This window comes from Ascaphus truei, chromosome 3, assembly GCF_040206685.1.
Source record: "Ascaphus truei isolate aAscTru1 chromosome 3, aAscTru1.hap1, whole genome shotgun sequence".
Taxonomy (NCBI): Eukaryota; Metazoa; Chordata; class Amphibia; order Anura; family Ascaphidae; genus Ascaphus; species Ascaphus truei.
This window is the reverse complement of record NC_134485.1, coordinates 271,282,796-271,309,468: the sequence shown is the minus strand read 5'-3', so window position 1 is coordinate 271,309,468 and position 26,673 is coordinate 271,282,796. Positions and strand designations below refer to the sequence as shown.

The window sequence follows — 26,673 nt, the reverse complement described above, 5'->3', positions numbered from 1 at the left end:
GGGACATTTTAAGCCCGGCCAACGCCGGGTGCCTGTCCTGTCCACTGTCCCCTTCCCCCTCCTGTCCACTGTCCCCTCCCCCCTCCTGTCCACTGTCCCCCCCCTCCTGTCCACTGTCCCCCCCCTCCTGTCCACTGTCCCTCCCTCCCTCTGGGGGGTGGGGGAACGGAGAAAGAGGGGGAGCACAGAAATAGGGGGAGAGGAGGGAGCGGGAAATTTAACTCATGGGCAACGCCGGTCTCTCAGCTAGTCTACCATATATACATATATAAAGCCGTGGACATAAAGGGAAAAAACAATGTATTTTGGTTAAAAAAAAAAAAAAACGTGTGTGAGTTTTGGTGACAGATGAGGAAGCAAGAAAGTGTAGCAGAGTGTGTGCTTAAACAATATACATTACAGCAATATCTCTGCAGCCATTATGTAGAATATGGATTGGGGTAATGAGAGAGAAGTGTGTATCCTTGAAACATTGCTTTGTAAAAAATGTTTATTTATTTTTTTAGCATTTTTGTAAATGTATGGTGCAGGTTTTACTTCAGAGGTTTATGTTAACTAACATCCTCTTATATTACCTTTCCTATAAAATAGACAGTTTGTTGTAGCTTCATGTTTTGTCAAGTCCCACCTACTGTATGCATACAGTATGTCATTTGTAATGATAAGAAATTGCTTAAATATTAATCAACTATTTTTCAGACACTTAAAACAAAAAAATATATAATTGAGAAAGCATTATGTTGTATACTCTGTCATATCGATGTGCTACTGTAGTTGACATTAGATTTTAGGCTTAAATTTGAAAAGTTATTAAAGAGGCAGTCCCACTGATTTATTTCAAATGATAGAATACATTCAGTGGTAAAATTATTATGTAACGGGTATTCCTTCTACCCCAAGCACAGATATAGTGTGTGGGTGGAAATCTATGTGTTACCAGGTGTGGTGCATATACCTGTAGGTTCACAAGAGGCCTGACCCTCCGCTTGTTGGGAACCTGGGGTGAGTCCTTCGGCTCGATCTGGTTTCAGCGCCTCCACCTGTGTAGGGTTCTAGGAATGTAGAAGGTTGCCTACACAGGACCCACATATACAATAAGTACATACACGAAGATGTATATAACCAGTTTATATATATATGCAGGAATAATCACACACTTTACACGCTTTCACACTTTTCAGTAATCACTACTGTGTACTTGTAATAATACTCCCCCTAGGGGGTAACTTCACACTATGTACCGTAGTATCAAATGTCATTCACTCCACTTGGAGTGTACCTTGCACCCACCACCGTGTATCCCCACACCGTGTCCACAGTTAACCCCTTTGTCCTGTGGTCAGCGCTGCCACTATGTGAGAATATATATGATTTGTTGGTGCACTTATAAAGGTACCTGCCGAGTGCTCCTGCACTCGGGCCTGCAAGCAACTTCAAAAAGGATCCGCCGCTTGGTGATCCCGTCTGTTATCCGGTGCTTCCTTGCACGAGGGTCCGCGAGGGGCGATCCCACCCTGGAGATAGTCTTTGTCTCGTTGGGCGTAGGCTTGAGCCCAAGCCTCTTCTCGGGGAGCGCAGCGTCCGCTGTGTCCCTATCTAACACTGGTACTAATGTGACAGGGTCCCTAACCTAGGGCCTGTCCCTGTAGCACCACAAGCTGTGAGGGGCTCAGGACCTAACTGGGGCCTAGGGGGGCTGCTGGCCTAAAGCAGTGGGTCACAGACCCCTGCACTCGCCTCCTTCCCCTAGCTCTTCCTGGTCCTGACTGACTAGCGTGGTCTCCAGCGCGCGAAATGTATCTAATTCTCTGAGCAGGGGATTCGGCAACCCTATTGGCTCCCTGGTGCCACTTGGCCTAGCCCCTGTGCATCCTGGGGGCTGTAGTCTTCTTGGGAGCTATTCTCCCATTGGCCGACTCGCGCGCACCTCGTCTGCGCATGCGCAAAGCTCTCACTGGGCCGCCGGCTGCAGGGACTCACTGCACATGTGCGAGCCAAGAAAAGATGGCGACGCCCTACACAGGAGCCGCCGAGAACCGCCGAAACGCTCCCTGCACTGGCCCCCACCCTCCAGAAGTGCTGGCGGGTCTATCGAGTTACCCCTCGCAGCGGAGGAAAGAAGGGGGGGGGGTCGCGGGGCAGTGGGAATGCAGAGGGGACCTGGTTACAATTATAATATATGAATTCATTGGGGAGGAGAATGCAAGCTATTGCAGAGGCAGTCCCAGTTGGGTTTTTTTTCTCTTAATTTTTTAATACAGGATTGAAGCAAGCGGTCTCCGGAGCGGAGCCACATTCATTTCAGACCCCCTGCTTCCAGAGATACTTCCCTCTGAAGGGGATGCCGGTAGGCACTCTGGGGTTAACTATATGTCTGCATTTCAAAGTTGCTGTTCTCTGTGGGCCAATAGGAAGCTGTGATGCCATCAGGTACGGGTCCTATTGGCCCATGTGATGAGGAAGCTAAAAACTCCAGAGAGCTGTAAGAGATACCGGAACCCCTTTCAGAGGTCTGTGTCTCCGGAAGCAGGGGGTCCCAAGAGTTGAAATGAATGGGGATCAGCTCCAGAGACCCCCTGCTTCTATCCTGTATGATTTATTTTTTTTTTTTTTTTTTAACTCTCTGGGGCTGCCTCTTTAAATGTATCTTTAACTTTAAACATTGCAAATTGAAGATATGGTGTTTAATATATTAAATGCTTTCCTTTTTTCACAACTCTTATATGGTTCCTTGAGGGCTCTACACCTCTATAAATGCACTTCCAGTTGCAAAAAAACAGCATATATTTTTTTTGGAAAAACTGCGTTTACTTAACCATTTTTTTTCCTGGCTACATATTTTGCAATGAAACCCTCGAGCACTTTTGTGTTTCAGATAATTACCGTAATGAAGCTTTGAAAAAATATTTTTGTAGCTGTCATAGTGATTTTGAAGTAGATTCATAATTCACAATTACAACATTTCACATCGCTGCTCTTTTCCCTGTCAGATGTGAGTCCCTAATTAGCTCCTAACAACACAGTAATATTCTGGGATACTTTTTGTTGTATTTATCACAGGTAGTCTCTCGGGCATACATTTGCAAAGCTAATAGACTTATTTAATTTTGTATTGGCTGATCAGAAATGTGACCTTGAGACAGCAGTGCCACCTACGGTACCAATTGGTCATGAATGGCAATACAGGCAGCTCTGTAAGGTGCCACTTCATACACACAATTTTGAGGCTCTCTGGTAATTACCACAGTTAAAATATTCCTCTATAATGCAACTTGTCAAAAAGTAGTAGATGTTGCGACTGCTTGAAATGGTCCAGGCTGTCATATTTATCACGAGTCACCAGCCACCCCCAGCTTGCACTTTGGAAATGATTATATGTACCAAGAAATGTGTCCCATTACCACCACAAATGCTTTTAAATGAATAAACGAACAGTCGTCTTTCCAAGATACCAAGGTATCTTATTGATTTATTTACCACCTTGTTTTTCTTCCCAGCATCAAACTGTTACCTTTTTTAATGTACTATGGGCATCTCCTTTTTGCTTTTCAGATGATAGTTTTGTAATGAACATTTCATAGATTTTGTGCATAGTGAGTGATATGTATTGAATTTGAGTGAACCAGCATTTGACTTTCCACTATTTCGCGTGAGCTCTCGTCTGCTGCTGGCCTTATAGCACTTGAAGATGAGACGCTCACTTGCCGTCTCAGTATTCTCATGACTTTCCTCTTGTATCCTTTGCATGCAAAAAAGTAAATGAAAGGGTCTAAGCAGCAGTTAAAATTCATCAGACACACGGTAAAATGAAGGGAGATTTGAAATATTTGTTTCTCGGTGCATTCTGGATTGTATGTGAGCTTCTTAACCATATGCTGTATAATGTCCACGTGATAAGGTGTGAAGCAAATGCAAAACACAACAATAACTAAAATAATGGTGTTAATAGCTTTTTTGTTTGTACCAGACTTTTCGGTGAGTGGGTTTTTCTTTGCAGCTTGACAAAGCTTGATGCTTATTTGGGAATAGCAATACAGTATTATCCCTAGAGGAATGAGGTATCCAATAAGGCATGCACCAAGAAGCATAAATGGCAAATGTTCTAATCGTTCAAAGTTTGGATATTCCATACACGTAATCGATCCATCCGGCTCCTCATTTGACATAGGTTGGAGAAGTAGGGGAAGTGTTTGGGAAAAGACAATCAGCCAAACAAAAACACAGATGAGCTTTGCGTACTTCACTCTTCTCACCTTGTTGTAGCGATGTGGATGCACCACCGCAAAGAATCGATCGATGCTCAAACACGTCATGAAGTTCACCCCGGCATAGGTATTGATATAGAAGAAAAGGGATGTTATTCGACAGAGCGGTTCGCCAAAAGGCCAGTGAAATCCCATCGCATAGTATGCGATTCTTGTTGGTAAGGCAGTAGAAAAAAGAATGTCTGAAATGACCAGGTTTGTTGAGTAAAGGGTGGTGGAGTTGATCTTTCTTCTATTTTGCAGGATTACAGCCAGAGCCAAAATGTTTCCAAGCAATCCGATAAACAAAACACAACTGTAATGTATAGGCAGTAGTATCCTTGCTGTGCTGCGATGAGCATACAAGTCGCACGACTTGTTGCTGGAATTCATTGTAGTAGTCAGTGATTCAGTGAAAGCCATCTTGACTAACCTTGGTTATTCTGGGGAAAAACAGAAAACTCTTAGAATTGAATGTGAAATATAATGAGTACAATGTTAATATAATACATGCTGATCTTTCCTTCGCTTTACTAGATAAATAGCTCAATAAACATTACAGGATTTGCACCTTCAAGTATCTCTTTCATTTGACGAGTAAAAAGGCTTTGACTTTCTTCTTAGAATAAAATAATAACAGCATGATTGCCGCTTTAGACAATGTGGCTTATGTGCTCAAAATGTTAATACATTTTATTAGTGCATAAATACGCAACCTTATTTAAAGAAGTTTTGCGTATTTGCACTAATAATATGTATTATAATTTTGAGCACATTAATTGTTGAAGGCGTTTTTTTTATTGTAACAGGAACCTATGCTGTTATGAATCTGTATTCCCCCACCCCGGGGATCCCGCAGTTCCCATGAGATTTGCAGTACTAACGTACAGCAATTTTAGTCTGGTGGATACAATTTGACCGCAGATGTCGATCTTCTTCCCGCCTGAATTTGTGTTTTGGAAAGTGATTTACAGGTCGTGATCCACTTGGGTACTGCAAGTTTAATTAGTGGTGCTATAGTACTGTAGGGGTTTAGACATATCTTTAAAGAGGCAGTTCCGCGTGGGACCGAAGTGTCTCTTACTGCATGGCACCTGTTTAAGGAATGAAATCTGGGTGACATATCTTTTTTTACATGGTGAGCTTAGAACTGGGAGAGGTTTAATTTCCTCTAGCTACTACCCATTCTCTTTAATGTCACGTGTGTTTAACAATATGTTGTGCTGACAAGCCTCCCTGTGAACAGTGGAGGAAACAATTAATGGCCAAACACATCCCCACTCTTAGGGCCCAAAGAAAAAGCTCATTGCTTCATTTTCAGAGAAACAAAAGCAGATACAGCTTTGCTGTATGCATGGTTACATTTGATTAAGGAAACAAATTTGACTGTATAAAATGTTATTTTTCTGTCACCTACAGTACAATGAATTGCACATTTTAAAAAGTTGAATAAAAATAACTCCATGCAGACGCACACAGCATTTCTAGTGTGTCATTGCGTTAATCGTGACCTACATTGCCATGCTCTAAAGCAGGGGTGCGCAAACCTTTTAGTCTGCGCCCCCCTGCCTTCTCTCCCCCCTGCCTTCTCTCCCCCCTGCCTTCTCTCCCCCCTGCCTTCTCTCCCCCCTGCCTTCTCTCCCCCCCTGCCTTCTCTCCCCCCTGCTCGCTCCTCTCTTACCTTTGTCTGGCGTCTTCTGACATGGCAACGCGGCGTCAGATCGGGTAAGTGAGTTACAGAGGCCTCACGCGCGATTCCCCGGCACTTAATTTAAATGCTTTGGAGAAGAGTGCAGGGCCGCTGTAACCGCCGCACGCCCCCCCAACCCCAAAAAAATCTCGCACACACCCTGCTCTTAAGTGTGTTCCTAAACAGGCTATTAAATATATTCTGTTCAATTTCTCTTGGGCACACAGCTACTCAGCATAAGTAATGTTTTACCATGAATGTCTCGTTCCACAACCATAGTAACATGCACAAGTTGTGCGGACTCTGTGGAAGGGATTGGAATGCTGGCAGTACTGGAGAATACGCGAAGAAGGGAGACCTTGTTCTCTTTTACTTGCTGTGTAATAGTAGATGTGTCCCCCCATCCTCATTGTCATGTATCTTGAGACATTTTAAGGAAGGAAGCTACTGAAATTGACCAAACAATGATTAAGAATTGTGTGTGTGACTCATGCAAACATGGCTTATTTTATTCACAAAGCATCTGCACAGAACATGCTTAAATAAAATATATTCACCTTCCTAATTAGATGTTACTCTATAATGATAAAAAAAAATACCAAAACATAACCAACCCTGGAATGGCCCTTTAGTAGATGTTTTAAGAAAGTAATGAGTTTTCCCAACAAAATAATGTGTTATGGTAACCATCTCATAATGAATCCGTTAAAATAACAAAATTAATTCATTATGGTTTTACAGTATAAATGACATTTATGATAGCAAGATTGTGTTGCCTTATTACTCTTCATTTTACTGTAATACACCAGATTTGAATGCTAAAAAAAGCAAAACCCTACATGAGACCCATGAATCACCTGCTTCACCGTTGTAGCACATCAGTAATGACATCTCGTAATTACGATAAAGTTTAAAAGTCATTTGTTAAATGAAAGGATTATGCCATCAAAGTACACAGAGAAGTAAAATCCCTGTAATCTTGAGGATTACTACATAGTATAATGGGATAAACACTAAATGATCAGCAATATAAAATGCTAATGAAGTGTTTGATTACTTTATAGAAGGATAGATGTGCAGATCAACCCTCTTGTGCAAGACCTTGTTAAATCTTTCTTATTTTGAGCAGCTGTGGTTTCCACAATACAGGAAGAGTATTGTAGAAATTGAATATCTATTGCAAAGAAGGCGTAAAATGACATGCAGCAGATTACTTTTAAACAGCACTGGAAATGCTAAGATATAGTAGCAGCAATAGATATAAACTATCTGCATTGTCTGATCTGCTTTATTTAATTTGTTAATTCATTTGTCAGCTCTCTGAAACAAAATCCGTTCATTAAATTGTCACAGAACAGTATTTTGAAAAGTAGAAATAAACATGACATTTTAGGGAGCACTCCCCCCCCCCCCTCCCCCAAAAAAAACAGTATGCCTGATTGCATTATATCCATCTATTTCTGCTAAGTTAGTACAGAACCACAACTTTTGTATACACACTGACTTCCTCCTATTACAGAAGTAGGGCGTACAAAAGATACAATGTTCAGGGGAATTTAGTGTTATAAATACTTGCACAATTTTGAAATCTAATAATTTAATGTATGATAACAATATTGGCTTTCGCCATTTGTTCTGGAATCTGCAATTAGGTAGATTGCAATTCTTCAGATATGTATCCATAGGATCCATTTGTGAGACATCCATTTTTTGCCTTTGCTGGTTTCAAATTGTTTAAGTTACAGTAGAATTTGTGAAATTCTGTAACTATTGTGGCGAGGTTATACGATATCTCATCATTTTTTTGTTTGATTGCCGAGATCTGCGTCTTAGTTTGTATTCTTCTTAAACTATTAGCTTGAAGTCTATCTGCTTTGTTACCCTTATCATACTGTAGTTTACTTGCTTAGTCCATTTCAATGCCTTTTCTGTGTTTTCTAATTGAATCTTCCTTAATTCCTCCCTCACCCATGATAGCTTCTTGGCAGGTTCTTTCTTATGTGCTTGCTCAAGCCTTGGAATATCCTTAGTTAGAGCTTCAGTGTTTTGGTTTTGAATTTTAGTTTCTGTATGAGGCTATAGATATAAGGGTCCCTCGAATAGTAGCGTTATGGACCTCCCATAGTAATTACTCTGATTCCACTGAGCCCTTTTTGAGTTCGAAATAGTTCTCAAGTGCTAGTAAGATTTTATTATCTACTTCAGCGAAATTTAGAAGCGAGTCATTTAGCCTCCGTTGTTGGGGTCTTTGGCGAGTCAGTGCGGCCTTAAATGTTATATCAATGTACGTGTGATCTGACCATGTAATTGGGCCTACTGAGGAGGCCTGTGCCACACCTCAGAGCACCACTCGGGATACTAGAGTATGGTCTATTCTGGAGTCTGAGTCGTGCGGGACTGAATAAAAAGTCTAGTCTCTTTATCCTTGATGTTTCGCCCGCCACGTATCAACTAATAATGAAAACTCCTTCAATACATTTCTGAATTTCGTGGTATTATTTATAACTCTGTGTGTGTGTGTACATCCTTGTGTCTTTGATTTATCTACAGATGCAGTCAGATTCATCTCAATCCTGCCCTGCACTTGGAGCGGTTGAACTGAGGTCCAAGCGTGGCTTGTTCAGAGCCAAGTGCACAGTAGTGCAGGGGGAATTTTCCATCAGGATTAACACAGCAGGAGTCCCTGCTTCTGAATGGGACTCCCACTGCGTTAATCCTACCGGGCTGCGACGTGAGAGCAGAGAGAAACGGTCCCTCTTCCAGCACAGCTCTAACAGGCGATTGTGCTTTAATTTTACTTTAATTAGATATAATTGAAGCAGGGGGTCTCCGGAGCTGAACCACATTAATTTCAGGTCCAGGGAAACCCTGCTTAAATAACCTTGGAGGTGAGTGTGGGTACACCCTAAATTACTTTTCATACAGGCCCATCCCATGGGTTAGTGCTGCAGGCGGGAAAAAAGAAATGGCCCATTTGGGGGGGGGGCTCAGTAGCCCTGGAATTAGAGGGTCCACGCCGCAGCCTCCAGAGTAGATGATATAAAAGCTCTCTAGTGTAACTAGTGCTTTGCTGGTGTAGTCACCATCCGGGCCTGATTCTGCCCAAAACTATTCTAAATATAAGCATTAAAGACATCATTTAACAATCGAAACTTAGATTAGAAACCCAAACATGGATAAAGTGAAAACACTACCGTACATTTCTTAGTAAATACAATACCACATATAAAACAGTGAGTGATGTCCACAAAGTGCAGTGTAGCTTCAACTTAAATATATTTAGCCATCTTAACATGTATGCCTCAGGACCTCAAACTTTTAGCTTACTGTTATTTAACATTTATCTTAATCTAAAGCAGCGGTGCGCAAACTGGAGGGCGCGGGCAGCGAAACCTGGTGTCTGTGGGCCGGCAGACGCCAAAACATGGCAGGCCGGCTGGCGCGTGGACAGGCAGGGGGGCGGACAGGCGTATGGGCGCGCGGACGGGCGTTGCTGGCATCCAACATTATGGTGCGTGTGGGGACACGGCGGCTGAAGAGAAATGGCTCCAAAGAGGCTTGGGGAGGAGCACGCCCCAGCGCAGTGACATCAAACGCCCCTCCTTCCGTGTCTGCTCTGCAAAGCGCTCTGGCCCTGCTCTCCTCCATAAAATCATTTAAAAAAAGTAGAAACACAACAACATTTACAACGGAAATAAATAAAACATAATACTGGTAGATAGGAGTGGATGACACTGGAGAAAGCAAATGGGAGAGGGAAAAAAGGGAGGGGAAAGAAAAAAAAGGGGCGGGGGGAGAGGGAAGGGAGGTAGCAAATAGGTGGATGATTCCCCCCCCCCAAAAAGGATTTTTGCCTTTGTGCACCAGAAAAAAACATATTACCAGATAACAGCAAACAATAAAATAAACAGATAGTGATCCAATACTAGTACAGTATACTGCCTGCAGCCCAAGCGATTTGTGAACTTGGCTGCAGGAGATTGTAGATGCGGGGGCGTGGCGAACGCATCACGAAGCTGGTTCGCCTTCATTGGCGCATGTGACTTTGATTACATCAGGCAGGGGGGCCCTAGAAATTTCATGAATGAAAAGGGGGGCTCGGCATAAAAAGTTTGCTCACCCCTGATCTAAGGGCCCAGGGCCTCTCTAAAATCCTTAGCTTCTGTCCTGGGCCTCAGGGCAATTCACAAAAAATGGCTGCTGTGGCTCTCCTGGGATCAGCTTTTCCTGCCCTGGGATTCTGGTGGTTATAACATCCGCACACCTTTCGTTGATAAGAGTTAATAGCTATTATGTGTGGGGAATAGCCGGAACTCAAGTCCTCGCTCTCTCCCCCCTCTTCCCCCGTTCATTAATATAGGACAAACAATGTCTCTTATCTATGTCCCCAAGACAAGGCTATTGGAACCATCTTCTATAAGTCCATGTGGTTGAGAGATATCTTTATTAATCCAATTTTCCCCCTGTCCTGTTGCTGGGTCAATCCACTCTTCAAATCGAATTCCAGAAGGGCCTCAGTCTGGTGTGTCGTTATCATGGAGCAGTAGGGCTTCACTCATGCTCTCCCCGGTTTCGGGTACTGTCATTTTGGGTCATTGTTTCCTGGAACAGCTGGCCCTCTGGATCCCGCTGCTCTTTCCGCCCGTGGTGGCCTCTGTGCCTTGGGTGTATCTCTTTCCCTCCAACGTGTACTCAGGCCCAATGTATGGAGGAAGCTATCTGCCTCTTCCATGTAGCATCTAGAGGGTCATAATGGGGCGCAGCTAACTCCTGTTTATGGTCACTCTTGAGAATTCACTGAAAATCTGTATGGGAGGGATTTCAAAGGTTATTTCACCAATGTTTCTGCAGCCATTCAGTATTCTCTACTTGGCTGTATAGTAATGAAGCTTGGTGACCACATCTCTGCATTTAGTTGAATCTCCTCTCTTTGGGTCTAGGGCCCTATCAGCTCTGTACATGACCTCTGAATTCTCTTCCAGGATTGAATCTATCTATAAGAACAGCTTCTTTAGGTATGACTGTAGATCTGTGGCCTTGATCATTTCTGGGATGCTCCTAATTCTTAGATTCTGCCGGTGTTTCCTATTCGTTATATCTTCCAAGGCATCTTTTACCTCCCTTAGTTCTGTCCCCAGTTACTCTACCTCATCGTCTGCGGCGGCTTGATGCTATATCCTGGACGTTTAGGCTGAGTCCATGCTGCCGCAGACCGCACGGAGGCGGGATCACATTGCCTTAATTCATTGATCGCACCCATAGACCGCCCGCACGAGGAATCAGTTGAAACTGATTTCTCGGCGTGACGGGCAGGTCACGTGAGCGGTTCGCCCAATGAGGGCGAACCAGCACCGTGACGTCACTGAAGCCCCCGAAGGCGCGTCTAACATGTCCGAAAAAGCACAAGCTTCACGCGGGTGACGTCACGGATGCGCACGCCTCCGCGCAGGCGATGGCTGTATGGACTCAGGCTTACACCAAGCGTTGCCTTTTTTTTAGTATGCAATGTTCTTTTATGGTTTTTAACCTTTCCGTAAATTGTGTGCTAACCACCTTGTTTCTGCTGAAACATATGTTGCAATAGTCTCACATAGTAAATGAACTAGAGCAAAAAAAAGTGAAATGGAGAAGATTATAAGAACAAGATAAAGGGACAGATGACAGATGTCAGATATGGTATATGAAACCAACCCGAACCAAGGGTGATAAGACATTGAGTCAGATTAAGAAACGGTGATGTAAAAAAGATTAAAAACTGAAATTTAGTAAAAAAAAAAAAAAAAATATATGGAAAAAAAAGTTGTCTTATAGTGAGAGTGAACACTATATGACTTTAATCTGTGATTCCTTAACTATGCTAGAGATAAAACTGTATTTATTATCACAGAAATTTGTTTCTAGGGCTAAAAGTTGTAAAACATTTTATGTGAAACACATGTTATCCCTGGTCTCGTATAATTAGAAGTGACAAAGTTAGAGTTCCGGTAACATCTTTTCATATAAAAGACTCTGAGAAGACATTCATGTTAGTTCTAGTGCCTTTCATTTAATAAATTCCGTTAGGAATTAAAATGTTGTACTTTAAATGATTTTCCTTGCTCTTGAGGATTTACGTGTTTTGATACTCTTGTATTTACTGCACTTTTTGCTTAAATCATATTTCCTTTTTAATACCCAACCAAGAATATTTTGGCAACGACATTTTCCTTAGCATGTTAAAACAGCTATAGATTAAAAGATAAATCAGAACAGAGTTAAACTACTGCTAAAAAAAAAAAAAAATGTATTTTTTTCCACTGCATTAACGGAAACATCTCACTTTTTTAATTTCAATTCTTTGATTGCTTTTAACCATTAACCTTCACCCTAATATCTGAGAGAGATTGCTGCCTGTCTTGTATCTTGGTTATGTCTGTAAACGCCATGTTCCAAGTCAAGGTTCATCCTTTCACCGAATTCCCCCTCCTTTACCCATCAGAGTGACTTTCACGCTACTAATTTAAAACTGCCCGTACTGGGTGATTAGGGTGCAGTCACAGCGAGCTTTAATTCATGTTTCACCTTGTGCGACATTTTTTTCTTTGATTTCATAATTGAAAATATGTTTACAAGTGTTTCTGCTTTGACAGTCAGTAGCTCATTCCCAGCTAAGGCCTCGTTCAGGGTGCCAGAGGCAGGAGTTGGAGGGCGGGCGTTCGCGTGTGCGAGCGGCAGTCTGCTGGGCGATGTGTGAACATCCTCCCCAGCAGACTTTTTCAAGAGTTGAGGAGGCGGGGCTACAGACAGCAGCTTAGGTATCGAAGTTGCTGTCTTGAAATCATTCTCAAGAATGATTTCATTGGCTGCCGAGGTACCAGTGACGCTGCTGCAGCTGCAAAAAAACGACTTGGGTTGTTTATTGAAACTGTAGCCAGCGTCAACTCCGTACTTCGGAGACAGGGCAGCTGCTACCCTGACAACCACAAGTCACTTTAAATACATTGTGTCGGACGGCCGCACGCACGCACGTCAGCACGCCCTCCCTCCGAAGCCAGCACCCTGAACGAGGCCTAAGGCTGAGATGATACTCGGTGTGATGATGCTGGCACGTGCGCCAAACACAAGTGGCATTATCCCTATGCGGCCGCCCCTAGTGCACGCGGGCGACAGAGCGCAATGGCAGGACCGCGTTTTGAAAAGACGAAAAAATTGTCTTTTCAAACGTGGTCACGTGAGCACTTCAGCCAATGAGAGCGAACCAGCTTCGTGAAGCGTCCGCCACGTCTCACCATCGCCTCCCCAATCTCCTGCAGCAAAGTTCACACATCTCTCGGGCGAGAGCGTGCGTGGACGCGTACCAGCGCGGACTATAATCGTGGCCCGAGAAAGCTATGCTTCAGTGACTACAGTGACTAAAATTGTATTTTACATTATGGTATATTTCTCCAAAATATGATTTCAAGGCAAATGCTCTTGTCCATGTCATCAGAAACTGTTTGTTATTACAGAACTTTCTACTCCAACTAGAAACATTTTCCCAGCCACGCTTCTCAGTCAGTACAGAAAGAAGTGTATTGCTCAGTTATTTATTTCGGGTTCACAACTCCTCATCCACAGGTGAGAGAGAATTGTAAAGTAGACATTCTGCATTACTCCCACTGATCCTGGTTGTGTTACAGTATGTTGCTTTTAGAAGCTGTACACTTTTGCCTCTCTTTACATATTAAACAAATGGAGATGTCTTCATTTGAATTAGTGACCGCTGTTTTGGCAGCCTGAGTGACCTTTAAGTCAGAGGATGTAAATATTGGAGAGCCCCAATATTTTTTTCCGAGGCTTTTCGTTATTAAGTTTCACATGATTTTTAGTATCTGTTAACAACAAATACTATTCATTTCCAATTGAAACGTTAGTCATTTTCTACAGATGTTCTGTACACAGGAAAAACCCTACTGGCAACTGGAATGGTACATGCCTTTTTATCACAAATATCAAACATATATGAGTCAGAATACAATCACACTAGCCACCTGAAATATCTCTACAGAAATTACATTCATAATTTGTATTTTGCTTTTTAATTGTCTTAACGTGCTAGTCTTCATATTTTTATCATTACCTGTATTCTATTTTTATTACATTTTATTTTTTTCTGATTTAAACAATTTCCATTCATTTTAATGAAAAAAAACATACTTTTTGCTACTCTCTTACCAGTGTCAATATGCACATCTAACTGTTAGTATTTTGTTCGCCTCCAATCACTTTGCTAATGGAACCTTAATTCGATGTTTAGATCCAGGTATATGGGATGTAATAGTCATCCTTTACCTCTACTAGGAAATGAAAGGGCAACCTAATCACAAGAAACTGTGCTAAAGGCAAAATGGCAATTCTGTGGACAAATATACATAGTACTGTATATATATGTATGTGTGTGTATGTGTGTATATATATATACAGTATTATTATACCTAGTGGTAAAACAAAACATCCAAGTATAACTCATAATATCACATTTTCCATAAGATTAATTTAGAATGCTGTTTCATCATATTGTATTTTACCCTAACATACTTCACCACAGAGAACAATGAAGCTGGCTACTACAGTACATCTATAATGTAACACACATGGAAATACGGGGAGAAGTTTACGAAATTTAAGCAAACTTTGGTTGGAAGTCACTTGGCCAGAGGAGTGTATGATAAGTGACTTTTATGCAGACTTAACTTACTGTAGATAGCAAAAGTGCAGATGTCATAGGAGGTTACCATTACCCTTCATCTGCTGAACTGGTTTTGCCCTATGTCTTTTGACTCATCAATTCACCAGATGTGACCTACATGGATAGTCCCAAACTAATACCGATACTGGCTAGGGACTTTTTGATTAACAGATGGTTAAGGGCTGGTTTGACTTGCCTCTCCTTGCTTTGTATGTATGTATGCATGTATATTTTTATATTTATAGCGCTAACCAGGTACACAGCACTTTACAATAAAAAAAGACAATGACAATATAAGGAATGTACAGGTGGGATAAGTGCAACAAGACATCAATAACATTGGGAGAAAATAGTCCCTGCCCCAATGAGCTTACAATCTAACCGCATGTAGGGAGACTAGCAGAAACTGTAAGAGTAAATGTGTGTGTGTTGGTTAGATTATGCATAAGAGCATACTGCAGTTTGCCGTCATACAGGACTATTTAAACGCATTGTTGAATACGTGAGCTTCCAGGTTTTGAAGTTGGGAGAGAAGGTGCTTGGCGGACATTGAGTTCTACAGTTAATGTGTAGCATGTAAGTGTAACAACTGTTCTTACTTGGGGGATAGAGAGAAGACTGGTCTGAGCAAGGAGTAGAAAGTGAGTAGGGGTATAGCAAGATTTCTTATACTATAACTAACACTGTAGATATCTTGCGTTTAGCATCTCATATATCAGGTGTATAATCTGTACATTAGGGTTTGCTCGTACAGTATGTATGTATTTATTTATATAGCGCCATTAATGTACATAAAGCTTCACAGTAGTAATACACGTGACAATCATATCACTAACAAATAATACAAATAACAGCTAATGGAAAGAAGTGTTTCAGACATAAAAGTAACATTTACCAAAAGGAGTCCCTGCTCTGAAGAGCTTACAATCTAATTGGTTGGTAGGATGGACATACAGAGACAGCAGGAGGGCATTCTGGGAATTGCGTCTGCAAGGGGCTAAGCTTTATGTATAGTGTATAATATCATCCACAGAGCTACTCGTATGCTTCCTTAAGCAGGTGTGTTTTTAGGTGGGTCTTAAAGGTGAATAGAGAGGGTGCTAGTCGAATATTGAGGGGAAGGGCATTCCAGAGGTGTGGGGCAGTCAGTGAGAAAGGTTTAAGGCGGGAGAGGGCTTTATATACAAAAGGGGTAAAGAGAAGACATCCTTGAGCAGAACGCAAGAGCCGGGATTTTGTGTAGTGAGAAATTAGGGATGAATGAACAGCACGATCCAGACGAGGAACAAGCAGAGCACTAGGAGAACAAGTGAAAGGGGGCTTGGAGCTGTGCATATATTTTTCCTCTGATGTCACTGGATCAACAAAGGACATTTTAATCATATCAGGTTCGTAGCCCCCTTTCACTTGTTCTCCTAGAGCTCCGCTTGTTCCTCGCCTGGATCGTGCTGTTCATTCATCCCCTTCAGCGCGAGGCACAGGGATCTGCCTGGAGAGTCTGCAGTACATACCTGCTGTGAGTACCTTCAGTTGGAGAGACTGTGTATCAGAAGTCTGTGACTCTAGGGAGTTAATCCAGGACTTTGACAGGACAGTGTGTTCATATACATTCTGTCCCTGTCTATACCCAGGACATATGGATCATTGACTCCCACATCTGAGTTTACATCTATATACACCAACATAGTGGTACTCATCCTCATTTATATGATTACTGTCCACTATAAGTGTTTCTTATTTCCAAGGATGCTGACATATGAAGCTTGAGCACTGATACAGTGAACTCTGTTTCTCACTACCAAGTAAATTAGGGATGAGATGTAAGGAGAAAAGGAGGAAGGGCGCTAATGTGTACTACTATAATTAAATATAAGTGATTTTAGTGTTTACAATATTTGGATAAAATGACCATACAATCCTGCACCCATTTAGAATATGGGGGTTATCCAAACCCCAAAGAGTAGGGGAAAGGGAAAAACTCAGGTGCATAGAAAGTGCCAATATAGAGGGTAAAGCTTTAAACGTGAGGAGGAGAATTGAGTGTGTGATATGGGATTTGATAGAAAGCCAGGAGAGGGATTTCAGCAGGGGAGACGCTGAGACAGATATAGGAAAGAGTAGAGTGATTCTGGCAGCAGCATTAAGGTTAGATTGTAGGTGAGGCAGGAAGGCCAGACAGCAGGAGGTTACAGTAATCGAGACAGGAGAGAATGTGGGTCTGTGTCAGACTTTTCTGGCCAATAGGAAGACATGTTCAAGTCATGGATGCACATGTAGTTGGCTTTGTATTGGATGGCCAAGGGGAAAATCACTAACCAAACTGATAAATGTCTCTGAGCTAAAAATGACACCGTTTAACTCTGAAGAACCCCTCAGATCCAATGCTGTAAGAAAAACCTGTTATTTAGACAGGATTACCGCTTTAAGGATAGTAGTGGTATTGTACTGTACTTGGTTTCAAGAAATGTAATATTGGACTTTATTTTATAAAGGTTTATATAATATGTATGCTTTAAAAACAGAAAGACAGATAGCCTTTATAAAATGTTGGTAATATCAATTAAACGATTAAAAAAATAATAATAAAGAGTTTGAACTGGAAAAATAATAAACCTGGCAAGTAATACTGGAAATACTGTAAAGGGGCCCAAATAATCACTGAAAGGCATTTTGAGCAGCTATCTCTAGATGGTTTGTATGTGTCATTTTGAGCCGTGTACATTTTAATGAGATGTACAGCACTGCCCTGCTTTTCGGCGATCCGCCGATACGGCGGCACCGAGAATGGGGCCGCCATCTTGGATCTTAAATCGCGCATGCGCAGAACGGGCGGTTGCGCGTGCATACTGTAGTTTGCGCGCGCAGACCATAGGTCGCGCATGCGCAGAACGGCAAAAATGCCGATTTGCGCATGCAAACACCTGAAAATCGCCGGATCCGCTTTCCGGCGATTTTCACTATACGGCGGGCCCCTGGAACGGAACCCGCCGTATACCCGGGGCCCTCCTGTTTTGAATTCTGGGACTTTTTTATAATTAGAGTAAAAATGTTCAGGTCCCTCTAATGTACAATCACACTGAAAATATAGTTTTTATATAGAATATGAAGCTTTGGCAGCTCCCAAAAGTGTCTGTAATAAACTAGTGTTATTGGAGAACACACCAGTTTTGTAGCCATAAGATCGTCTTTAGATATATTTATTTATAAAGGGAAATGTATGTTTACAAGTAAGAAGAGGAACGGTACCGTCATACAGTACTTTAAACATGTAGTATTGGGACTTGGCGGAACAGAAAAGCTGTTCTATATAGCAGCATATCCATCTGTATGTATTATTCCCTTTAGCTCACCCTCAATCTCGTGTACACTCTGGAAATCATGTTTACATATTTTATTGATAATCTACTGTATAAATGGGTGATCTTAAAGCAGCCAATATGCATTTAACTATTACAATATTATTAGTATTACGCCCTCCTCTTACAAAATGTGAAATGTTAAAAAAAAAACGTGATTTAAATCTCTAGCTTCTGAGATTACCTTGGTATTTCAAGCACTTAGATCTGAATGTATCAGATATAGAGTTGGAATGGGCAAGGAGAGACCTTTTAAAGTAAGTTTAAAAAATACACATTTAAAAAATGGTGGTCAACGCGGTCTGCTGCTGTAAAGCAATCTCTTCCCTGGACCACTGAACAGAGCCATCAAAGGAAAGAAGAGGGGGCTAAGATTGCCCCTCTGATAAAGTAAATCTCTGTTGTGGCAGTGCATACATTAATTTATGCATAAGACCATTTTGTAGCGTGTTCTTTGAATTAACTTTAATTTTGTGGAAATTAGTGATATTATGGATGGCTATATATACAAATGACATACCTGTGCAATATATGTACAGTACACTGTAATTGCTTTAGTAAACGGCATATAAACCGATTTGATATGATATACAGGTGCCTTATAACTTCTGTTAATTGAATCAAAGCCAATGAAAGTGTAATGTTAAGCTCATCACAGCATGCCATGAACTCCACATCGCCCAACCCATGGTTGAAAATGTCAAACACCACTTAAGTGGAAATGGTTTTGTGTCTCGACATAGCATACACCAACATCCCATAACGTAACTAAAGGTTTCATTATAGCATTAGGAAGTCATTGGAAACTTCACGTACATTGCTACATTTCAAACGAACGTATTTACATATGTACATAGATGCAGATAAACATTTAAAAATAGCTAAACAATAAAAACATTTTGTATAATCTTAAATTTAAAAAAAAAAACACAGCAAGAAATTACACAATTCTCATTACTCCATTGTAGTGGGTTATATTTACCGCAATGTATATTATCCCCATAATTCACCCCGGCAGCATTAAATATTAAAATGATTATAATATCACACATTACATTGTAAGAGTACTGCAAGCAAAAGGCTTAAACTAACTTAATGCTTTTTAGAATACATCTAAATCACACAGAAAAAAGCGCTCTAATACTTTAAATGCATCTAAAATATAATATTTCTAAAGAGATTTGCCAAACTAAAGGGAGCTTAATAATGTTTCCATACTCACAAAGCAGATGAGTCTCTTGATCTATGATCTTACAACCACACATCCCTCATAAGTGAGTGACTTCAAAGTTTCCTTTTTGTTTTCAAGAAAGGCTGTGCCCTTTTTTCGTAGTGTCATAATCAGCACTTTTTTTTTTTTTAACGCTACCAATTTTCCGCATGCAGAATGACAGTGGGAAGTGAAAGTATTTCAGTATTTTCCCAAAAATGTTTTGACACTTTGTGTATATTGACCGAGAAAAGCTCGCATTTTAGAATACTAAAACGAGACTACCCCCCACGTAAGAAACTGTAATCTGGATGGTTTAATGTACGTCAATAACTGTACAGAGTTAATATATTAAGAAAGTCTTAGATATCGATAAAATAATCGGGGAAATTATACCAAATAATGGACGTCCCCTCCTGTGATGGAACTGTTATATTATGCAGCACTGTAGTGTGACTTATTTCAATAAGGCCGTGATTATACCAAAAATCGCGTGCGGCGCCGTGCTCCTGAAAAACGACATGAAAAAAAACAATAGCAGCGCTTATACCTGTTGCGGCGTGTGCGCCGCATGGAACTGCAGGGAGGATGTCTCCTGGCGTGATCCTCAGATTTGCTCTTGGCTGGCGAGGCTGCGTTACGTGACCGGTTCCAGCCAATGAGGGGGGACCGCTCACGGCTACGCCTCTGTCTCCGCTTTGCAGTTTCCCTGGTATAATCAAAATGCCGTGAGGGTGACTTCACCGGATCGCGCTGCCGCTCAGTGGGATCTGGTATAATCGATCCCTAACTCATAGATCAGACGGCAAGTAAATACAGTAGTACTGGCCTTTCTGTGTCGTGGGAGATTTAAACTCCATTTTGTTTCCCCAGCAGGTGATGCTACCACTTCGAAAGGAAGTATCGCTGTAAATATATATATATATATATATATATATATATATATATATATATATATATATATATATAATATATAATATATATAAAATAAAAAGCACTAGTAGTCAGAACTACACATTTTACCTTTGAGTGCCGGAGGGGCTGTGGGACTTGAGTGCCACGACCCCTCCAGCCCTCGCGATCACATGACTGTGTTTCGAAGCTGTCATGTGAACGCTCTGTCACTGATGACAGAATGGAAGAGGAGGAGTCATCCCCCTTCCATCCACCATCACTTCAAATTGCGTCTTGAGCTCCATAGGAGTGTCTAACACAGGAGGGTAGGTATATTAATAAGGACTATGCCATCCGAGAGGAGGCATCATTGGGCTGGAGTTTCCGATGATCAGATAACCTTGTATTCATTTATAAAGAAAGTAAAAAGTGCCTTTGTACATTTAAGTATTACATTTGTTTAAGGAAACCTATTACATTGGTAAGGTTTCCCCCCACCCCCATTCTGTCCCCCCAGCATTGTAAAAGATACACATCATATGCAGATATCTTTGGAACATTGTGTCCCCAGGCGCATGACTGATGTGACATTCAAAAGAAGAGAAACTATTAAATAGTCGTCATGCCTATTATTGCTTCATCCTCAAGCCAGACATTCAGTTCCCCAGTTATAACTTAGGTCAGATGACTTCCTTTTTTTTGCTAAGTGATTGCAAAATGTAGCCCTTTAAAAATCAGGAAATTAGCTTGTTTGCATCATCTACCCTAATTTTATTAATCAATCTACCATTATGTTTAAAAAAAAAAAAAAAGATGTCTTGAAAATAGGGAAACAATTAACGGGTGGTCCCATGATCCCATTTTTTTTTTTTGTAGAATGGCAAATGTTATGAATGAAACACTTAACCACAGCGTAAAAACATTAATATCTTGGGTACATTTGGAAGTGTAACAATGTATGCAGGGCTTTGCAAAAGAGACAATACACATACAACAAACAAATCAGACAATAGGAAAGGAAATCTCTGCCCCGGAGAGCTTACAATCTCAGTGGTATGTTGGGAGACTTACAGAGACAGGAGGTGAGGGAATAAGTGCAGTAGATACCAGTGCTTGACCATGGTGGTTGGGAAGTGCACGTGTGGGTGAGGAGCCATAAATACAGGCTGTGGAAATGCTTTATTCATGTAACCCTCCTAGGGAGATTACATCGGTGCGCAGTATTTGGCTACTCGGCATACAGTAGTTAACTTCAATTCATTGTGCTGGATTCAGGCGGCTGGGCGATGAGGTAGCAATGGTGAAAATGATGGACGCCAGGAACGTTTGTAGTACAACTCAGTGTTTATTCAGGTCCCTAGGTCAGTGTGTAACTAGACATGGGCGGGCCCCCGTGCAAAAAAAATTAAGGGCCCCATTAATATTAATACTGATTGTAATTTTTTTCTCCCTCCACCATCCTCTCCCTGATCCTCTCTCATCATCCCTCCTCAGCATCATCAGTTCCCACCCACCATCTGCTCCCCTCAACTCTCTCCCCCTCAACTCTCTCTCCCCCTCAGCTTTGCTCTCTCCCTCACAGCTCATCTCTCTCCCCCTCAGCTCTGCTCTCTCCCTCACAGCTCATCTCTCTCCCCCGCAGCTCATCTCTCTCCCCCGCAGCTCATCTCTCTGCCCCGCAGCTCATCTCTCTCCCCCGCAGCTCATCTCTCTCCCCCGCAGCTCATCTCTCTCCCTCGCAGCTCATCTCTCTCCCCCGCAGCTCATCTCTCTCCCCCGCAGCTCATCTCTCTCCCCCGCAGCTCATCTCTCTCCCCCGCAGCTCATCTCTCTCCCCCGCAGCTCATCTCTCTCCCCCGCAGCTCATCTCTCTCCCCCGCAGCTCATCTCTCTCCCCCGCAGCTCATCTCTCTCCCCCGCAGCTCATCTCTCTCCCCCGCAGCTCATCTCTCTCCCCCGCAGCTCATCTCTCTCCCCCGCAGCTCATCTCTCTCCCCCGCAGCTCATCTCTCTCCCCCGCAGCTCATCTCTCTCCCCCGCAGCTCATCTCTCTCCCCCGCAGCTCATCTCTCTCCCCCGCAGCTCATCTCTCTGCCCCGCAGCTCATCTCTCTCCCCTGCAGCTCATCTCTCTCCCTCGCAGCTCATCTCTCTCCCCCGCAGCTCATCTCTCTCCCCCGCAGCTCATCTCTCTCCCCCGCAGCTCATCTCTCTCCCCCGCAGCTCATCTCTCTCCCCCGCAGCTCATCTCTCTCCCCCGCAGCTCATCTCTCTCCCCCGCAGCTCATCTCTCTCCCCCGCAGCTCATCTCTCTCCCCCGCAGCTCATCTCTCTCCCCCGCAGCTCATCTCTCTCCCCCGCAGCTCATTTCTCTCTCCCCCGCAGCTCATTTCTCTCTCCCCAGCTCATCTCTCTCTCCCCAGCTCAGTTCTCTGCTTCAGCTCTCTCCCTCTCTCTGCTTCAGCTCTCTCTCTGCTTCAGTTCTCTCTCTCTTTCTCTGCTTCAACTCTCTCTCTCTGCTTCCGATCTCTCTCTGCTTCCGATCTCTCTCTTCTTCAGCTCTCTCTGCTTCCGATCTCTCTCTCTCTCTCTCTGCTTTAGCTCTCTCTCTCTGCTGCAGCACTCTCTGCTTCAGCTCTCGATCTCTCTCTCTCTCTGCTGCAGCACTCTCTGCTTCAGCTCTCGATCTCTCTCTGCTTCAGCTCTCTATCTCTCTGCTTCAGCTCTCTTTCTCTGCTTCAGCTCTCTTTCTCTGCTGCAGCACTCTCTGCTTCAGCTCTTTCTCTCGGCTTCAGCACTCTCTGCTTCAGCTCTCTCTCTGCTTCAGCTCTCTCTCTCTGCTTCAGCTCTCTCTCTCTGTTTCAGCTCTCTTTCTGCTTCAGCTCTCTCTTTCTGCTTCAGCTCTCTCTTTCTGCTTCAGCTCTCTCTCTTCCTCCCCCCTCCTTTCAGCTCTTTCTCCTCCCCCTCCTATCAGCTCTCTCCTCCCTCCCCTCTCAGCGCTCTCTCCCCCCCTTCTCAGCTCTCTCTCCTCCCCCCTCTCAGCTCTCTCTCATCTCCCCTCACAGCTTTCTCTCCTCCCGCTTCTCAGCTCTCTCTCCTCTCCCCCTCTCAGCTCTCTCCTCTGCCCCTCTCAGCTCTCTCTCCTCCACCCTCTCAGCTCTCTCTCCTCCCCCCTCTCGGCTCTCTCTCCTCCCCCCTCTCAGCTCTCTCTCCTCCCCCCTCTCAGCTCTCTCTCCTCCCCCCCTCTCAGCTCTCTCCTCCCCCCCTCTCAGCTCTCTCTCCCCCCCCCCCTTTCTCGGCTCTCTCTATATTTGGCAGGAGGAGATAATCAGAGGAGCTCTCTCTCTGCTTCAGCTCTCCCTGCTTCAGCTCTCTCTCTGCTTTAGCCCTCTCTCTCTTTCTGCTTCAGCTCCCCCCCTCAGCTCCCTCTACCTTTGGCGGGAGGAGATGATCAGAGGAGCTGTGGCAGCAGATACCGGAATTAAGAAAGACTTCCAGGTTAGACTGCTAGTGGGCGTTCCTCCCCTGCTGTCCTCCTCTGCCTCTAGTGATGATTCTTCTACTGGCATATCTTTTAACACGGGGGGCCCACCGCCACATACCATCTCCCCCGTCTGTCTCTACAGGGGGGCGGGGGGGGCGTGCCCCCCAAGAGCACGGGCCCCCAGGCTTTAGTTACGCCCCAGGTACAGGGACACCTCACACACATACTTGACATAGTTGTACGTTCTTTACATACTCGTGGTTACTCATTGACATGGTGCTTCAGAGTGCCCACTCTTGACACTTAAAGGTAGGTGTATAGAATTGGTTGTGTTGCTTGTATGGGACTGGCCCCACTTTGGAGTAACGTCTGTTATACTCTATTTTGGGCCCTTCGAGGCTCCTGGCCATTTCTGTGCAGGTAACTATACCCCATTCCAGATTGGGAACTGCCACTTCCCTACTCTTTGAGGAGAATACATAGGTGGATCCGCCTTTAGAGCTGATCTGCTAACACCTTGGAGCCCTCTGCATTTGGACCGCTGTGGCATGTCTGTCTCCCTCACTTTGGTACTTGCATGTTTCTGTTGGCTATCTAATTAGGATCCTCACTATAAGAGCACAGTCCCTATCTATAACATAACAAATGAGGGTGTCCTGAATCTCTCCTATTACTTTAGGAACATAATCCCTATCTACACTCTCCGAGGCTCCTCTCCTCTTGTCCTCTAGGAACCTAACCTTCCAGAACCTTCCTCCTCTTCTGTATAGTCCCCTGTGATGTCCATTTCCTGTGGCAACACATTGTTGTGGCCCAGCTTATGCTATTCTGCTATTAACCCCTTGGAGCAAACCGGTAACCCTATTAAGTGAGGCCAGTTAGGCTGAGACCCCGCTGGCGCTTAGCAGGCTCATGCTTGAGTGGTAGCGCCACCAACTCTTCAAGCATGAGCGTTCTGCTGTCCTGCAAAAATGTTAGAGCAGGAGCGGGGGGCGTGGCTATGAAGGGTGGGGGCGTGTCATTGGCTGGATCAGGGCTGTGTGTGTATGTGTCTCCATTTTCTCCCTCCCCCCTTCCAAAAAGGGCAATTTAAAAACATTTGTGCAAGAAAAATAAAAAACCTCTCTCTGTCCCCCCCCCCTTCCACCTCTCTCCGTTTCCCCCCCCCCCCTTCCACCTCTCTCTGGTCCCCCCCTTTCCATCTCTCTCTGTTCCCTCCCCATTCCATCTCTTTCCGTTCCCCCCCTTCCACCTCTTTGTTTCCCCCCTTCCACCTCTCTGTTTACCCTTCCACCTCTCTCCACCCCCCCATTCCACCGCTCTCCGTTCCAGCCCTTCATCCTCTCTCTGTCCCCGTCCACACCCCCCCCTTCCATCTCTCTCCACTCAGCCTCTATTCTGCCTCTCTCTCCCCATTGGTCAGAGCAGGGTCATGTGACCTTGCTCTCCGCTCCAAAGACAAACTCTTTTGTCTCGCAAAGCCTCAAGCTTGAGAGAGTCTGTGTGCCCACGCATGAGCGTGAGCATGGACAGGAGGATTAACTTGTATGGAGGTAAGCGCACCAAGCTCCAAGCGCAGTCGGCGCCAACGGGGACACGGCCTTAGCAGTATGTTATAATAATCCAGACGTGAGGATAAACGCATGCATTCGAGTTTAGCAGTGAGAGAAGAAAGGGCGGATCTTGGCACTGTTACAGATGAAGAAGGTACAAGTTTTTGAAGTGAAACTTCTTTGCTGGCACCTACCTAAATTCAGGACTAAAACTCCTTCATGGAGACAAAAATGCATAACGGAAGTAAGGCGTGTGCGCGCCCCCGTTGGCTAATCTCACAGCACTAAAAATCATTGCTGGAGACTAACATGTGATCATGCGCAGTACTGGAAGTCGCGCACGAGCCCCTCATCTGATGCTCGCGCATGCGCAGAAGTGGCCAGCACTGCTTGTGTGTGTGTGTGGAAATATGCATACACATACAAAAGAAACATTGTTATTACAGGAATTTCCAATATTCGTAATAGTCCATTTATAGTTATCATTGGCCACAACGTTTTTCGAGAACTATAACAGTATAGAACCTTAATAAGTAATCTGTAGAATATAGAAGTGGAATTTGTTGTACACCAGAATGAAACACATCTTTAACAAGAGGATAAATACAAATGTACTTGAGACTAGAGGGGTTAATCAGAGCTAGTTTTGGACTATTGATCTTGCACAGCCAATGGAAACATATCTGAATTGTCTGAATTCATAATTTAAAGAGAATATAATAAAAGAATTCACAAGTAAAACTATAGGGTGTATTCATAAAGTCTCCCGGCTCCAAAACTGGAGCAACACCTGTGTTAAAAACAGCACATTGAAAGCAATTGGGCAAAGACTCCCTAATCTATGATGTGAAAGATCACACCATAATCCAGCGTTACCTACCATTAAAGTGAATTAACTTCGTATCGGGGTCCAGTACTTAAAGTTGGAGCTTGATAAATCTGCCCGGTGGACACTTTCCTTAGATTAATCTAGTGCTGTTCTTTTATTTTCCCTAGTTTTGTAGTAGAGAGGCATTAGAAAGTGAATCGCCTTTGTTGGATTAATGAATGTAAATGTTGGAGAAAAAATGGAAATATTTTGTTGAATATAAAGATTGACTGGTAATAGGTTATATGTATTAATTATGTCCTGTTTAACTGATTTGTCATTATTTAGTGAAAACCTTGTTTTATTACAACGAGTTAAAAGGTTCATTTTTGTGCGCACACAACTATGCACATAGAACATTACCACCCATTCTAAAGCAGAACAACAGGAAATGGAATGACAATTTTAGCACCATGTACATTGATATTAAAAGATAATTTCAGTTCTCCAGAATATTTTTTTTTTTTAAGTTTCCGATTAGCTAGTTACCACTCATTTATTTCAGGTTGTATTATGAGTCTCAAATAAAGTATAACGTTTGCTTAAGCAAGCAGCGAACATTGGAAAATAATCGTTTGAAGGCGTCTGTCTAAATGGTGTTTTCAATTTCTGTCATGGTTGGCGGTGTACAGTGAAAGGTATATAACTGTTCCATTTATGTTTCCAGG

At 43.2% G+C, this 26,673-nt stretch overlaps 2 protein-coding genes across 2 annotated transcripts in view; one reads left to right on the top strand and one right to left on the bottom strand.

The window, feature by feature from the left end:
* Positions 1–26,673, top strand: part of UBAC2 (UBA domain containing 2) — a 190,932-nt gene that overhangs the window by 42,716 nt on the left and 121,543 nt on the right. The window lies entirely within an intron of this gene.
* Positions 3,438–19,298, bottom strand: LOC142489657 (G-protein coupled receptor 183-like). Its single transcript, XM_075590785.1, has 2 exons — positions 19,220–19,298; positions 3,438–4,687 (listed from the first exon to the last, which is right to left on the bottom strand). The coding sequence occupies exon 2, from the start codon at positions 4,665–4,667 to the stop codon at positions 3,576–3,578; it is 1,092 nt and encodes a 363-aa protein (XP_075446900.1). The 5' UTR covers positions 4,668–4,687; positions 19,220–19,298; the 3' UTR covers positions 3,438–3,575.